At 41.4% G+C, this 18,031-nt stretch overlaps 1 protein-coding gene across 1 annotated transcript in view; it reads left to right on the top strand.

The window, feature by feature from the left end:
• Positions 1–18,031, top strand: part of LOC139693376 (kelch-like protein 17) — a 63,258-nt gene that overhangs the window by 31,660 nt on the left and 13,567 nt on the right. Inside the window, exon 7 of the mRNA XM_071591504.1 lies at positions 17,236–17,352. Coding sequence (XP_071447605.1) covers positions 17,236–17,352 — 117 coding nt within the window. The remainder of the gene's footprint in view (positions 1–17,235; positions 17,353–18,031) is intronic.

Raw genomic sequence — 18,031 nt, 5'->3', positions numbered from 1 at the left:
GACAGAATCGGAATAAGTGCGGTCATGATATATTCGCGACCGGTTCCGGCGATATACTCGTATTTCGTAACGTGTTCCCTAATGCTTGCTCCCTCCACATCGTGCGCATAAAAAACAGAACATGCCGACAAAAATAAGAGCTTGTTGAGTATTCGGAAATATTGGAATTATGGAGGAAAGGATAGGCGATAATTAGAGTATTATGCATTTCTCATTTATTTAGCCCTTCCTATATACGCTCTAGATACGACAAGCGAAATAGTCACAGGAACTAAACAGCGTTGAGGAATATAGAACGAGTAAAAGAAAATTAAACGGTGAAGATAGTAAGTTTAAGACATTAAAAGGGATTGCGCTTTTAATGAAGGTCCAGGTATACTTGCCTACGAGATAGAGTTAAAGAAAATGAAATCAAATACGACCCTGGATATCGACAACATCCTTGAAGAACCAATAAACGGTTCAGGGAAAAATTTGTATGATTTACCGGGAAGAGACTTGGCGAGAAGACTTCGTTCGGCCTCTTTTCATTCCCATTCCATAAAATAGGAGAATTTTGCGAGGACGAAAACACCAAAAGTTTGATTAAAAATTAAGCATGGTTTGTACATATCTCTTACGGCTATCGATAAAAAGAACGGAAAAGACAGTAGATGAATATTTAGTGGATGATTAGTAAACCAAAAAGTTTGGGCTAAGGAAAATGCATCCGAAAGCATAGTATTTAGGGGAAAAGGAATATAAAATATAACCAAGACATTTTTATTTGCGTCATACTAGGAAAGCGGTGGTTTTAAAAATTCGCTTAAAACGGTGATGACGAGACAGCGGCCACCACAGGGTGGCGAAAATCGCCCCGGCCACACCACACCCCACTTTCCTTCGCAGCTGCTAAGGTGTCCTACTCCACTCCCTTGCGTCTATAGTATATCATAACCATGATGCAACCAGGGTCGCGAGAGCGATGTCCGGGGTCGCCTCGCCTTCAGATTCGGAGGCCACTAGGGCGGCGTGTGTCGACTAGAGGATCGATAGATCGAGCGATCGATTTTGTTTCACGTAACTATTCTTCCCCGAGGAGGAGAGAGAGGGAAGCGCTTCCATTCGCAGCACAACTCCCTCTTACACGGCTTCCCCGAAATATGAAGCACCCCCCCTCACCCGTCCCTGTCCCCCATCGACCCCCGCGAGAGGCAGAATTTCCTCATCCCCCTCCCCTTCCAAGGAGGCCCACCGCACACGGTCAAGCGAGCGGCGTGGCGTCCAGGTCCGATTTCCGTCCCACCTTGGAGTCGGAGGCGATCGGCATCGCCAAGAGGATATTGGATGGCTTAAGTGTGGGACTGACATGTGAGACGCTTCATCCGTCGTCGCCGACGATGGGTTTTTCTTCGAGAATCGAATTAGGAGAACCATTGAGCGATTCAAATCCGCGACTTATGATTGACGTAGGATTTAAGATGATCAGAGAGGAAATTCTCCTTTAGGCTCGGACGAGGAAAAGGTCTTCCGATGAGGACTACTTTATTGCATCGCCCGTCTCTTCCCTGTGGAGTTAGTGACGGGGGTTCAGCTCGCGGGCGGCTCTCGCTGCAGATACGCATGGCTATTGAAATTCTTACTGCATTTAGAGGGGGGAACCTTAAGTTTTTGGATAAAAAGAGGTAGAATGGTCTATGAGTGGTCTCGTAAAATGCAGAAGTGCATGGACCAAGGTATAGTGGCAGCGGAAATGGGAGCTCTGCTCTGAAATGCAAGAAAGAATGGAAGTGGTCGGGATGGAAGGCTCGACGAACAGAGGGGATGCACAAATCAAATATTTTTTGCTGCTGACGGAAACAGTTGAGACAACTAAGGTTCTCTTTTACCTTTTGAGCGACTGAGTACGGAGAGTCCGCCCCACCAATCCAGCCGTTTGGTAGGGTGGACCCTCAAAATTAAAGTAATCCAGGGTGTGGAAGTGCTGAATAGACGAGCAGTGGAAGCAGAAAAGGGATTGGTTTAGTTTTCTTTAATACCCAACGAGCCACCACTAGGATGTGTGGCAGGGGGTGATTACACACCAGGCCAATCCTGACCCAAAACACCTTTCCATCTTAGCCCGATCGGAAAAACGTTACTTTATTCTGATCCCTCATCATTCGTGAGATAAATAAATCCATCTAGTCTGAATTTAGTCTCTCGGATTTTATACACATGTTCTCTCCTACCGTAAAACGATTGGGCTAATAAAACATTTTGAACGTCATTGCTAAAGAGACGTCCTTCCAATTTATCCAAAAGATTTAAACTGTAATTTAGCCTTCGCTCCGTGAGGGATTCCCAATCTAGATCCTCTAATAATTTTAATACGCTACGCAGTTTCTCATAACAACGTTTCACAAACCCAGGTCCTCTATGCTGCACGCGATCTAATTTAGCAATAAATCTAACTTCATGAAGATCCCATATTCTAAACGAGGCCTAACGAGCGAAAGATGACATTTCTCTTTTAAACATTTCATCACATTACCCCAACACTCTTCTATAATATCCTAAATTTTTTTAGTTTGTCCGCATATTCCCTGTATATGTTTCACTCTGGAGAGTTCATGAGTGAGAGTAACGCCTGAGTATTTAATCGAGTCCATACATTCACAATTCGTACGCAAAGGGATACAAGGCCAATGATGCGATCGGAACAGCACCAGGTGTGGCAGAAAGGCGTGCAGCAGCAGCAGAAGTAGTAGGAACAATGACAAAAGAATCGAAAGTGACGCGGAACAAAGTACGGAAGAGAGTCGGTCAGCTATGACCGACATCCTCCCTCCAGCGGAAAGAGACCGGTGGGCCTCCCGGATGCTCTCGAGGGAAGAGCAAACATTCTCCATCTAGCTCTTTTCGGTGGATGAGAGACTGACTTTAACATGTGGAATAATATATATGGGACAAAATCTGATGCCTGATCGAGTGAGAATGAGCCCGGGCTATGAAAATCGCTAACTTTCCCCAACTTCCCACGTTTACCTTAAAATTATCCGCAGCATACTACAGCAGCTGAGATGTGAATTTCATTGAAATTTCCACAAAAACGTAGCAAGGGAATCTGACGAAGAGATGTACTCCCTCAGTTCACGTATTTTTGTCGACGATTACTTTCAAAATGTAAAGTGAACTGAATTCTCTATAAATAATGGCAACACAGATCCAATCCTCGTTAAGACCATCATATTTCCTTGCATTTCCTGATAATGTGTCTACAATCAACCATAATTCATTTTTCTGGGACTCATACTTAAAGAGACGACCTGCTGTATTTCAATAATACATATGGTCCGTTCAGAGAGTAGAATCTTTAAAATTCTTGAAACATCCGAAACAAATTTGAATCGGTATACTAGTAAGTGAGTTTAGTGCGATTGAATTTTAGCGGTGTCGGGTGTGGATTTCCCAAGACATAGGTTATATGGAATGTGCTAATCGCTCCCTGGATATTGTAGATGTTTGAAGTCAACATAAAAACAGAATGAATCCATAATTTTTTTCAAATTCACTTGAGTCGTGGTTTGCCTTAAGTGTACGGACACTTGAGAGCTAATTGGGGCTTCAAAATGTTAGTCGTTGTTACAGGATATAGTGTCAAGGCTTAATCTAACACAGGATTTTTAGTTGAAACAAATCGTACGGTGAAGCATTCCTTCAGTGATACTATGCAAGAAGTTCAATACTCTTAAATGGGTTAATTTCGGTTAAACCAAAACCCATTTGTTCTACTTTGGAAGACGCTATTTTGGAGGAGAGTTTGCGACGGTTTTGGCGGTTTCTCTTCAGAGAGGATTGCTGTACATAATAAAGGGCCCTGATCGTAGACATATCATAGGGTTAGCGACCTAGCAACCCTATGTTTACTTTTATCGTCAATAAGCAAGAATAATGGGGAGAAAGAAAAGCGCCATTTGAAGACCACTACGGTAAAGAAGAACTAGATTAATTGGACACGCCTCGAGTTACAATAGATTAGTTTAGTTAGACGCATAATACAAGTATAAGGGAAGGAAAGATCCCGCGAGGAAAACCAAGGGACAGGTACAGGTACATAGGAAGTAATGAATAACTGATCGTATCTTTTTTCCAATTGATAAAATTTATTTTACGACCGATTTTCGATGTATTATGTCAGCATCATTAACCTGATGATGATTTACTACATCGAAACTCGGTCTTAAAATAAATTTTATCAAGTGGAAAAGTACTACGATCAGTTATTTATTACGTTCGACTTCCACCGCATCACGCCTGAAGCTACTCAATAGGAAATCAAATAAAAAGCAATCAGGAGGTGAGGGGTTTAACACTGAATAGAGAAGAATTGAGGACTGCAAAACGCCAATTTTAAGATTGAAATACTCATGATGAGTAGTTAGAAATCAGTATTTCTCTCACCGAGGGTATATTTTACGCACGTGTGTACCGTAGTAGTACTTGGTCTAGCTACACTTGAAGGATCTTGGAATATCAGTTTTGCATGCAATGTTACAGTTTCCATTAAAGAGCTATTTTTTCAGCAAGACATTCGGATAAAACAAGCGTTTTTATATTTTTGGCATGGGAGTAAATTCCCAAACATACGTTCAATCTTCAACTGAAGGTCTGGGAGTACCTGGACGCGGTCGGCTACAAAACATCGGAGAGGGGGAGGGGGGAGCGAAGCTTTTTTGAAGGTTGAACACGAAGATTTACGTACTTGATAGCAAAACCAAAAATAAGCATTAAGCTTAAGGAGCGAAGGTGGAGAACCTGACGTGCGGCGGCGCGCTAACGGAAACCGGTCCGTACGTGTCGGAAATGTCAGTTAGTTCCTCTATCACGAAGGAGACGTCAAAGGATGCCTTTCTCGTAGGGATTGGAGAACGTAGATAGGAAGGGTATCGCTGGTGTCCAGTCAGAGGGGAGTCAATTGGGATTAGAGTTATAATCGCCAATTCTCATGAATTTGGAAAGTGGTGGATGCAGGAACGGTAGAGAGCGATGAAGGCAGTAACGAACCCTGTGAAGCACATGGAGGATATTTGATAGGAGACTTTTTGGGCCGGCATTAGGCCTAAGGCCGTGGATAGAGAATGCTGAATGGCATTTGTAGAAATTTAGCCACAGCGATACGAGCGAAATCACACTTTCGGAAACAACGAGTTTGGGACTGAAGATTTGTGTGGATGGGAAGAGGTAAGGTTCAGAGACCCGTCCCGTCCTCGGCGGGAGAGTATAGGAGCACCATGAAACAGCGAAGAATTTGCGTCGGGCTGCAAACCGAGTGTTCATCGGGGCGAGATGATCTTTCTTGAATAAAAAATTGAGGCTGCAGTTTTACAATTTGCCCAGATTTTTTTACAGGGGAAGATGAAGAGAAGGAAGACGGTGGGTAGAGGGAATGAGGGGATTGCAGTCATAGCAGACTTACGAATCTGGAAGAAAGCCAAACGAGGGTGGTTGGGTGGGAGGGGCGGCAATGGTCGTCCTAGGGGGAGCGGGAGGAGGGTCCTCGTCGCAGACCACTTGGTCTTGCTCGTGTGGCGAGGCGACGGCGTCTGGCTCGAGCCATAAGCCCCCTCCTCAGATAATCGCACTACCCTTAGCGATGAGTGCTCTGGCGAAGATATGGTTCGCCGAGAAGGGGTGGCTCTCAGCGGGTGGACGGGGACGAGCAGAGGGGAACCGCGCGGGTCCAGGACTACGCTCTTGGACCAGAGGAGCGTTCGGATCAGTAGGAAAGATTTCCTTATCAGGAGTATAACTCTTTCCCCTCGGTTCGACCCCTCATCAGAGCATATAACCCCATCGCTACGGAGTACTGAATGGCATTGTATGACTTTATATCACGTCTCCTGTACACGTAATTACGTCTGGAAGACTTTAATGAAGAAGGTGGAGAGGTGCAGGGGTCTGTGATTTTGCCCTTCCACCAAGATGGTCGATTTCGTATATTCGACTGGGTCAATAGGGACCTTTTTCGCCACCAGGTGTTTCAGGGATGTGGATGGAGGAGAAGGAGCAGGTGTTTCTTGGGAGTGGAATTGGGCACCGAATGGAAGGAGTTGGCGCGTGGAATGTTAAATGAGGACCTTTTGACCGACTGTTACGAAGGGAAAGGTCGGATTAACCGAGGAGGAGAGGTTCGATAATGATCGGAGATCAGCTTCCACCTTCTCTCGCAGACCTCCCATTTCATTCCTCTGACACAGGTGCGACAGTTGGCCAAGTGGGGGCCGCAGAAACGCACAAACGTTGTTCGTTCATTAGGAAATTCGCTGCAGTCATGGTAATAGTGATTTTACATGAGTGAGCTAAGTCATAGGCGTAAGTCGCGCGCTAAGTCGTAGCCATCGTATTTTTTTGGCAGAAAATACACAGAACTTCCTGTCTGATTGGCAGAACTTCTCGACAACAGTTCTCGGGTGCAAGAGTCGTCTAATTTCACACAGTCTTCTTTTTCATCTCGGTCAAGTCCTGGAGGAGAGCTTGGAGCATAGGGGGCATCTAAGTGACATCCAAGACCGGGACTCGACAATGTGAGAGTGCACTTAAACGAGTCCTGCTGTGACTTTGCAGGACGGACGACGAAATGTAGGTCCATTCAACATTTTTTCCGATAGTAACAAATTAACCAGCGCTCTAAATGGAAGTTAACTCTTTTCCACGAAAAACCACACAGGCAGTGTGGATACTCACCCATGAAGACCTCTCATTCTACACGTCTTCGGATGCCTGCATAAATGCGCGAAATTCATGTTGTTTAATGTCAACGCGTACATTTAATTCGAGTGTCTCTAGATTTGTAGATATGCTACTGCCCTTAAAACCACCAGTGCCTTAAAAAAATCCAATATTTAAGTTAATCAAACCTAAAAAAAAATACGTCACTAATTTGAAAATTTTGTTTTATTATGGTATTGAATATTCTCCTTCCATACTTCTGATCAATACTTTCTCCAATACTGATGATAACAGTATTGGATAGTTTATACTTCTTGTCAATGCGTCTCATGAATAGTTTCTTAAATGCAGCAATGAATATTCCTATACTTCTTGTTAATACTTCCTATAAATGCTTTAGGTTAATACTTCTACAGCCACGGTTCAGTAATGATGTACTGAATATTTTCAATACTTTTTTAAACATGCTTTTTAGGTTTGAATTTTTGTACAGGGTATCTTGGCTTCGCTCACTTTACTTGATGGTGCGCCAGGGAAGCAACGGGCACCGCTGCTGCCACCTGTAGATGAACGAGCCACGTCGGATCACTTCGGGGCGCACGGTCCAGGAGCGGGAGAGGTTGGGAGGGCAACGGGGGCCTCCCGCACGGGGAGCGACCCAAGACGAACACACCCCCTACGGATCACTCCACTCGCATCCCTCCAAATCATCCACCCATTTCGATTCCTTAGATTTTGCCTAATCCCGAGCATAGCGGAAGTCAAATGAATATGTCGCATTCTTATTTAATTGCCATTCAAAACATATAATGTTGAAATACGAAACATAAATTAATCCCCCAGGACACAGGTACACTTATTTGCTGAAAATAATTTCAAGAACTACACAGAATCGACCCCACATGTTTGTTATTTTATTTAATCAGGAATTTCCGTAATAAAACTTTGCTTAGGCCGTTGCTTAAAGGATATTAAGCATCCAACAGTGAATGACTTGAGAAGTCGGCCATTCTCCGTACCCCAAGGCCCGACGCGGTGACTGAGAGGGTCGAAGTGAGTTGCAGCGCGTCTTCCACCCTCCACTCAAACGCCCCCCTTTCGTTCCCCCCCTGGAGTACGTCCCCTCTCCCTCGAGCCGCTCTCTCTCTCTCTCTCCAACGGTGGCGAGGTGGTTCGCGTGGGAGCTGTCGGTCGCGGGGCGGCGCTAGGCGTCGGATCGATGGCGAGGGGCGATGACCTTGCCGAGCGTCGCGACGCCCCCCCACCCTCCCTCCCCACCCACCGTCTCCCCAACCCCCCACATTCCACGACTCCGCTCCAGTAAGGAAATGAGGCGGAGAGAGGTCAACGGCTCGTCGTGCTCGGCGGGGGAGGAGGTCAAAGGGCACGCGCTCACTACGTGCACTGAGGTGGAACAAGCACTCTCTACGTGGGCACAAGACACCTGCATCCACTGCCCGCACTCGAAAGGAAGCACATGTTGATTACGTGGTCCAAACAGATGCTTTTAAATCCCGCTTGGAAATTGTGATTCCTGACTGCTCTCGGGCGATAAGTGCGATATTTATCCGGTGCTGTGATCGTGACATAAACGACCTGTCGCCCTCCCAAACCCAACATCGATGTTAAGGGCCGATTGTCTGAACCATATCTCGAATGCATTCATCGATGATGTCAAAGCGTTTCTCTCTTCTGGGCGAGAAGGACTCGTAAATCTTTAGCTCATCAAAATTTTACAAAATTTTCAAATGAATCCTTGGTTAATATTATAAATTCACTTGTAACCAGTATCCTAAAGTGACGGAAGGTATCAATCTAAGAATAAATAAATATTGGAGAGATGAACGAAAAATACACGACCCTATAGACACCAATAAACACGAAGAACGTCACCCAACTCTGCAGCACTGCAGGAAATAATAATGTACCAACAACGGGGTCAACTAAGCCATTAATCATCCTCACGAGCGAAGTCAAATAGAAGGGGATTGCCGGACTTCCAGCACCCGTCCAATCAATCCTGTAGCTAACCCTCAACCCCCTGGCGTGATGTTATTGGCGTTAGTCGTTCGTCCGTTACCCTGTATCACAGTCGCTCTTCGCTTGTAAAAGGCATTAACCCTTGCTGCGCCCCCTTAGCCAGCCAGGCTTTCTCAACTGGTATATCGCGCGGCACCGTCGTGCGTCGCTGACCAGGTGTGTCACGAAAAGTTCAGGAAAAGATCAAGGTTGTTTTGAACGTCGAAAAAAAAATAAAATGGGTCATGTACGAATACACGTTTGGTGGTGGTTCATTCGCTATTCAGGGCAACCAAAACAACAATCTTTTTTTTTCAATCCCAAGACTGTTCCAGGAAAACAATGATAAACAATGTTCGCTCCCTTAAATGTACATAGCCTCTCCAGCGCTTTATTACACTTTCAATTAAATAATCCTCCGCTTTCGTATCCAGGTGTGGTGGCATCTGATGAAAACTGTGCCCTCTCCTGATAACTTTGTCCATCAATACTCTTTTGATGTTTCGTATTAATTGTAGCAGTTCATGAGCAATTCAACAACTCGATTCCTCTTTCGGCATCCTAAATATCACCTCGTCGTGGATCGAATTGAGAAAAGAATGCACAACCGCCACAATAATCCGCGTCAATCCGAGTCCATTGATATTTACGTAGACACACAAGGCATCAGTACCTTTCAATCTGTCGTAAGAGAAGATCAATAATACGTCTAATTATTTCGTAGGAGGCCGAAATTACTCCGGAATGAATAGTTAATTGCTAGGGCAAAGAGTTTACGTCTATATTTTGCGCAAAAACCTACGAGATTTACCTAAATAAAAGTTGTTTATCTATAAATATATTGGTTGATTTATTCTTCACTTCGATCCTTTACTTCAATGCATACTTCTATTAGTGTAGTGTTGTAAATTTGCGACTTCAGGGGTAGTCAATAAAACCAAATAACTCTACCGCATCTTCCTAAGTTTCAACTTTGTATTTCCAATACGTACTGTACTTTAACATCAACTTAGTCAATGTCTCTTCTTATGAAACGTTTTAGATAAAATTTTAGGAAATAAACCAACCTTAAAAATACATACGTACTCATACTTTTTCTCAAATTAGTGCGCAGGAAAAATATTCAATTGTTCCCGGCTCAACTTTGTGGAAATTCATTTTAATTAAATGAAAATTCACTATCTTTTACTCGCCTGATGATGACGCTTGAGCGTTGAAACTGGTTGTACGTGAATAAAAGACAGTGGAAAGATACATTGTATTCTTCATTTAATCACAGGAAAAATGTTTGCATTTGATTAAATAGCAATTATTCAAGAAGTATTTAGTCATGTTTCATCAAATGAATACTACCTTGATCAAAAAGTTCCCGGAATAACCACCGTGTGGCGCTCCCATCGTTCCGATTTGAGTTCTGTTTTTTTTTTAAATTGGTACATCTGTTGTTGATATTCCCTTTAAATCTTAGTGTCATAACTTGACATTTGCAAAAGTTACGTAGCCAAGAGTACATCTATCTCTGTGTGTGTTGGCGATTTTTTACAATTGCAGAAATGGATTTAAATTTGCAACAACGAACTTGTATTAAATTTTGCGTAAAAACGGATTTAGTGGCGCACGGACGTTGGAAATGTTGGAAAAGTGTTTCGGCAACGATTCTCTAAAAAAAACGGTCGTTTACCAGTGGCACGAGCGGTTCAGAAGTGGTCGTGAGTCAATCGAAGATGATGAACGCAGTGGCAGACCATCGACATCGAAAGTCGGTGAAAAAATTGATAAAGTAAAAGAAATGTTGGTCAATAACCGCAAATTAACCATCAGAGAAATAGCGGAGGACTTGAACATTGCCTATGGATCCGCCCAAGACATTGTGGTTAATGATTTGGGTTTCCGTCGTGTAGCAGCAAAGTTGGTGCCAAAAGACCTCAATTTCATGCAAAAAAGAGACCGTGTTGACGTCGCAAAAGACATGATTTGCGAGGCTGAATCCGATCCCACATTCATCAAAAGGATCATTACTGGAGACGAGACGTGGGTTTATGAGTACGACACGCAATCCAGACATCAGGCAAGTGAATGGCGTTCACCAAATGAGCCGAGACCAAAAAAACCACGTCGTTTTCAGTCAAAAAAGAAGGCAATGCTGACGGTTTTCATGGATTACAACGGTGTAGTGCATCATGAATTTTTGCCAGAAGGCCAGACAGTAAACAAAGAGTATTATTTGGGCGTTATGAGACGTTTGCGTGAAGCAATTCGCCGAAAGAGACCAGAAATGTGGGCAGAAAACTCGTGGATTTTGCACCATGATAACGCACCGTCGCACAGTGCTATCATTATTCGTAATTTTTTGACGGAAAATGCAACAAATACCATCCAACAGCCACCGAATTCACCTGATTTGGCTCCCTGTGACTTCTTTCTGTTCAATCGAGTTAAAAAACCATTACGGGGAACGCGTTTTAGCAGCCGAGAGGAAGTAATGGAAAAATCGCAGGAAGCACTGATGGACATACCGAAAACCGACCGTAACTTTTGCAAATGTCAAGTTATGACACTAAGATTTAAAGGGAATATCAACAACAGATGTACCAATTTAACAAAAAAAACAGAACTCAAATCGGAACGATGGGAGCGCCACACGGTGGTTATTCCGGGAACTTTTTGATCAAGGTAGTATTTGCCAGTTTCCTATTGCTTCAAATGAATACATCCTCAAGACAATGATGAAAGAGTTGGCGTCATTTTCTTAAAATCTCTAATGTTCTTCCTTAACACAGGGTATTATGACTCTGACAGGGCAGATACCTTTTTCCTGGCACATTTACATTGCGACAACTCTCTAGAATTCATTCACGAGGTCTCAATACTACCATAGGGAAAATATTCTCCTAAAGTTTGTTCTGCTGAAAAAGTTCGGCTCAAATTCTTTCATAAATTTCGTACATTTTTATCATTAAGTCATTATTTATTTCTACTTTATAGCGTCGTTGCGATTAACCATAACGCTTTCGATTGTGTAAAATTAAATTTCAATTATTCAACAAATAAATGATGTGATTATACTTTCCATCATCACAAAAAAATTACATGGCATGAATTTATAATTCAAAAAAACAAAGAAGAGAAGATTACAAGAGTTCAACATGAGGAAGGGAATAAATTCGACTCCCAAATATACAACGGTGAGCACTAACTGCAAGACTACTCACGAAAATTTTTTCAAGATACTGGCACCTAGTTACCTTAAACACGAGAACAATCACTTAGCAAATAGAAGGGCTTTTTATCGAGTTGAGCTGACGAAGACTAACCGGCCCCCATTTGGATTGAGTCCGAAGATAAATTTCCCAAAAAGCCAATGACTTCCAACCAGCTTGGAAGTTATTCCCTTCGAAAGATAATAACCTCTTTCAAAAAAAATAATTAATTACTTTAAATTCAATGAACTCTCAAAATGCGTCAAACTTACTGACAAAGCCCAAGAAGCTAATTATCTCGTTGCTCATTAAGTGGCAAAGAATAATGACTCCGCTCTTAGCCGAACACCTCAAATAGTCTGAAAAATAATTGTTTCGACAGTAAAGTGGGACGATCCAGATAAGGAAATGATAAAGGTACTACTTCCTGCCCGCACAAATATCCAGGCAATTAACATGTGCCTGAGGATACCGAAGCGCAGGTTATTGATCACAACACGTCTGGGGCAATTTCTACGTTTCAAGTAGATGAACCAATAGAAATTAGTGGAAAGGCTCAACTAACGACACTTAAGAGCAAACAAAGGCTCGATTATGATGAATTAAAATGTAATCAACCATTTTTTTTGCTGTGATTGCTCTCTGGGGGGAGGGGCGACTGACCAAGATGTTTCAACGCCGTCGAAAGTCGTCCTGCCGTGGACCTTGTATTCACAGCAGACTACGACAGTGTGTTTATCATATTTTTCGGATAGCATAATCCATTAATAATCACGAATAGCTATTTGCTCAGGGAAGCTCTCGATGGGAAGTGTATCCCACCTGATTTACAAATAGTTCTTTGTCAAGCGATAATAAATCATTAATTACATCAAGAGCAGTCCTTTAAAAAATTCATCTTTTTCTAAACTATTCGAAACTATCAATCCGACCATTTTATATTAACAATTCGCACATAAGAGACAAAAGATCGGGGGGGGGTTTCAAAATAGGGAATATTATCACGTATCTGCAAATGACTGGCTGACTTAAACACTTGAATTTAATACGCCGAACTAGTATTCTTGCCACTGCCATTCTCAGGACCTTCGCCACATGTAAAATTAAGCCTGTTTTTCTTAAAACTCTCACCCCATATTATCACTTTAATCCATATCACTACTTAAATCATAATAGCAATAATTACCACTTTCAATTATTTCCACCATATTACCAATTAAATATTTTTCGGGATTAGGATCAAAATTGATCTAGCCATGATAGGAAATGAAAAAAAATGTTCACAGATTGCAGTAAAAAATTATCGCACCTGATTGCAAAGCTATGAACAATTATGGTAAGCATTCTTTCTCTAATTCCACAATTTTTTTAATGGCGCTACCATTTTTTGATTCGTTTTACTTAAGGTGCCACCAAATTTTGGCCAAATTCCATCCTTCTTCATTCCTCATACGTACAAGCCCATAAAAAAACTTTCTTCCATTTTCCCGGAAATAACTCAACGGTGATATTTTATATTCTTTAAGACTTGTCTGAGTTCATTTCCCGTAGCGTTTTTCCATTTCATCGTCTAGTATTCCTAGGGCCAAGTACTCTGGGCGCTTATTTTTGGAGAAAGAATTGTTGCCAAATTTTTTCTCCATCCAGTAACTTAATGACGTGACCCATTCCGACGGAAAGGCGTTCGTAAAAGTACGGAGCAAACGAAGAATGAAGGCGATAAGAAGTTCTAGAAGTGTTAAAACGAGCCAAATAAATATATCTCTCGTTACTTTCTTATTGCGTACTTCCATAATATTTCAGTACGCAATTCATATTACGTAGGACAATTTTTATTGTTTTTATGAGCATTACTATAAATAAGTTGAAATTGGAGTGATACTGCAGCCATATGCTTGACATTTTACTAATATTTTTGGTTTTCCATTCGTGGAAACGTTTAAACTTGGTTAATCTTAGATACAGGATCAAGAATATGTATCAAACGTTCATAATTTTTATGTGCATTATCTGAATCCACCTTTTTCACTTAAGAATGGTAACTATGACATTTTTAATGTTTAAGAAATAAGTTATCCACTAACGAAGAGCCTACTCCTAACGAAGTCCACATTAATTTACCTTATAAACAAAGTAGAACACAAAAATATTATTTAATTGATACCCCCATAATGTATACTAAAATGCGATATTTAGCTAAATTTTCTCATTGAAGGTTAAGTAGCTTATTTCAAGCTGGATACGCTGAACGAATAATATGTCCCCGCACACTAAATGGTATTCTAGAGAGTAAATTTGAGTGCTTTTGATTCCTGCTGAGGGATATGTTATAGGTATTTTACGATCCATTGAAAATGTTTCAATTTAACTACGAGAGATGTGAGGCATATGATTCCTAAATACTTCGGTTCCAAACTCCTCTGCAGCACAGAGGTTAAAATCTTTCAAGTTAGTAAGGTAACGCCTGAATGAAATGAAATATTTGAGAGGCATTTCATATTTTTTAGTACTTCTACATTAATTCTTCAAGTTTTCATGAAATTTCAGGTTTCAAATTCAACAAGATGGTATTCATTCTACTACTGCACTTAATCATGATTAAGTAATGAGAATTTGTGGCAATTTAGTAGCTATCACATTGGTCACTTTTGAGTATTATAAAAATGTCAATTTTCCGAAACTTTTACGAAGGTACCCTCGGTTCAATGATACGATGATATCTTCAGGCGATGTGATAGCTACAAACGGTGAAAACCGGTCGCACCTAATTTGAAATTCCTCGAGAAATCGGAATGAGTTTTTACTCTGTTGCAAGATGTAATTTCCTAAGTTTTGAGGCTTAAAAATCGTTAATTTGGGGTTGTCACTCAAAGCTATAATAGAAACCATTTAGTAATTTCCACTTTAAGGTAAGGTATGTTAAAGCAATCAGTACAGGTTCATTTTGTCCATATATAATGCATGCTTAGATATTTCAAAAAAGATTCGAGTAAATTATTCGAAAAATATGTCGACTTAATGTTACACCCATATAACCTGCATCAAGGTACTCTTTATAAATCACTTTCACTTTACAAGTAAAACTTAAAAGAAGTAAGCATATGAGTGAATATATGGGTCCTAAAACGGGATATTGTATAATTTCATATTCATGCCTCACTCACGGTCGGAACCGTCTGAACTAACCGTCTAAAACTTTCCCTTGACCGTTCCTCATTATAGAATGAAGATTTGCACGTTTTGCTTCAAAATAACGTTCACAAAAAATTATTCCAAATGTACTCCGTCAAAAATTTATTTTGAATGCATAAACATCCATTTTCTATGCGAAGATATCCGCGTTACGATATACTATTTTTATCTTTTTATATTAAAATCTCCTGCTTCGTCAGCACTTTCCGCAATCTACCTACTCGCTCCTATCAGCTGTTATTACCCGTCAAATAACCGACCACACGGCACTCTTAATTTATATTAGTGTTTACGATAAATGCATATTATATTGTAATTGATGAGGTTTCCTTAGGTCACCATTGCTAAGCGAACAAGCAGACTGAAATAAGAACCAACAGAAAAAACACATTTAGAGCAGGCAAATTTTTCAGTCAAAGTAGGGACTCAGAAATCCAACAAATAAATAGTTTTAAAATCTCATTCCCTTCCGCTTAGGTGTTATAAGTTAGGTACCCATTTTATCCCATCCAATTATTCTTTAAGTATGAAAATCAATGTCAACCGGCCCATAACTCGCCATTTCAGAGAAAATCGACAAATCACTGTTGCAAGCAATAAGCAAATTCTCCTCTGGAAAAAAAGCCTACGTGCCTGACGAGGTCTGCCGTATGGATCGTCTCCCTCTCCCTGCCTGGGGTTCCCCTAAGGCCCTTCGACTAGTCACGGACGGGACATTTGTCATTCAGCTTCAGATCCCAGAGATCCGTCTCTCTGTCTCCCCCCACTCATTTCTCGGGAGAAACGGGTCGGAAGCATGACCCCGGACGCAATCCATTCACTCTATCCAATCAAGTTTCTTCCAAGATTAACCAAGTATCATCCTCGTCCACTTGGAATTCCCTTTCTCTTTCTAAACCGACTGACTTAAGCTCTTTGCCAGAAAGTCCCTCTGCATGTCCTAACTTACCTTCCATAAACTTCCACTGGTTTCATTAACAACGTGTTTATCTTATCTCGCGTGGCTGCCATAGATTTTTCTCTTACTCCGGGCGGACAACCAGGTATAATCCCCTTTGGCCCTAATGGTCTCTTGAGAAAGTTTACCATAAAATTCTTCTCGCCTTCTCCGGGAAAACGTTCTTCTTCCACGGTTAATCATGATCAATTTTGAATTCTTTTACGTTTATAGTTTAATGTGCTGTCTCTTGCAGCACTTAGCATCCTATTTTCAATACACATTTTTCCTCTTTTTACTGAAATGAGATGCGAACATTTGATTACCGCACACAAATTGCCAGTTTACGTGAGAGCTATATATTATTTTTTTTTAAATTAATAAGGTGGGCCTTGTATGCGCTTGAGACACTTGAGTCAATATTACATGCGCTTTCCAAAAATCGAAGACAATCCATTCTAAATGAGACAGCAATGATAGTCAAAACCATCAATTAACCTCGGATCCCGAGTCAATTCCTCGAAGACTACTCTTCATGCTGCTTCGTGTTTACCGATCGCGGCTGATATTCTTCTTGCTTATACGACGCAGAGCCGGTCTATTTTTCAGTACCTAGTGTTATTACCCGTCAATCATTCGTCAACAAACTTTATTTTCCGAAAAACCAAAAATAGAACGCTTAGCAACCAAGCGATACACCTCGAATTGCCCCGTTGGCCTTAAGCCATGGCCGGCATGAGTGACTGGAGTCGACTGAACAAACACGGCGCGCTGTTAAATGGCCTCTTGATTCACGAGAAAATCTTCGAAAAACGCCCAATGTGGAAGATGATATTTTGAAAAGTGCATGACTCAGGAAAACATGTGATGTATTTGCATTCATGCTTTAACATTCGTACGAAAAAAATGTTACCATATGTTTTCACGCTATATCATAATAAATATTTATGTTTCCAAGTTGAGTCTGGATATTATCGGTGTATCTACATGTAACTGAAGATGCCCAGTTTCAAACCTAATTCGATTTGTTTTACGAAGACAAAAAGCCAGTAAATCCTATTACTAAAGTAAGTGATGATATATAGAATCTCCCTCACGATAAGATTATCGAATAACTAAAGGATATCTTCAAAAGGTTGCCTACAACGGCTATGTTATATCTTCTCTCTTTCTCTCTCTTACCTTCATCTTGCATAGGTGGAGGGTCTGATATCCAGCGCCCAACTGAACGTCCCTTCGGAGGAGATGGTCTTCCTCGCTGTACTGAGCTGGGTTAAGCACGACTTGGCCAAGAGGGAACAGCATCTGCCCCAGGTAAGGCACAGTTACACCGCGACTCTTTCGAACAAAGCACACCGAGAGCACGCGCCCAGACTCTCAATCCCAATCCCAATCCCGAGCCTGCCTTAGGACGGTCCGAAGGGAAAGAATATTGGCGAATGGGCCACGTTTATAAGCACTATGATATGACAGGGGTAACTATTGCATTTCTTTTCGAATAAATGCGTCGTCGATGTTAAGTGAAACGGCGGGGAGTAATATGACAGTTGAATGCCTTAATAAGTCTAGAGCACCAAACTAAAACTACTGACACCAGATAACATTCACGCGGATTTCAAGTTCGTTTAATCCTACCTTCGCAAATTTCTGCCCCATGACTGAATCTAATGGGTAAAGGAATACAGGTATACCCAAAAACTATGTATTAAAAGTAAGATTTTTAGTTTCCAGAACTGCTAACTTATTATAAAATACGGAAATTTAAATATTGATTACAAAAATTAAATTTTTGATACGCAGTCAGCCATTTATTCAAGAGCGCATTGGAAAGTTAGTGTGATAGGCATGGGCTGAAAATAAACGTAACCAAAAAAAAGATTGTGAGGTTTTAGAGAAGGAGGAAGGCCAAGTTAAACGTTACAATAGGAGGAGAAAATACAGAGCAGGTGGAGAAGTTTACCTCTCACGGAAATGTTCGGGAGCAAGACGGTCA

The sequence above is a fragment of the Hetaerina americana genome, unplaced genomic scaffold (genome assembly GCF_022747635.1).
Source record: "Hetaerina americana unplaced genomic scaffold, ioHetAmer1.1.p SCAF_48, whole genome shotgun sequence".
Taxonomy (NCBI): Eukaryota; Metazoa; Arthropoda; class Insecta; order Odonata; family Calopterygidae; genus Hetaerina; species Hetaerina americana.
Note: the sequence above shows the minus strand (reverse complement) of the source record. Positions and strands in the feature narration are given on the sequence as shown.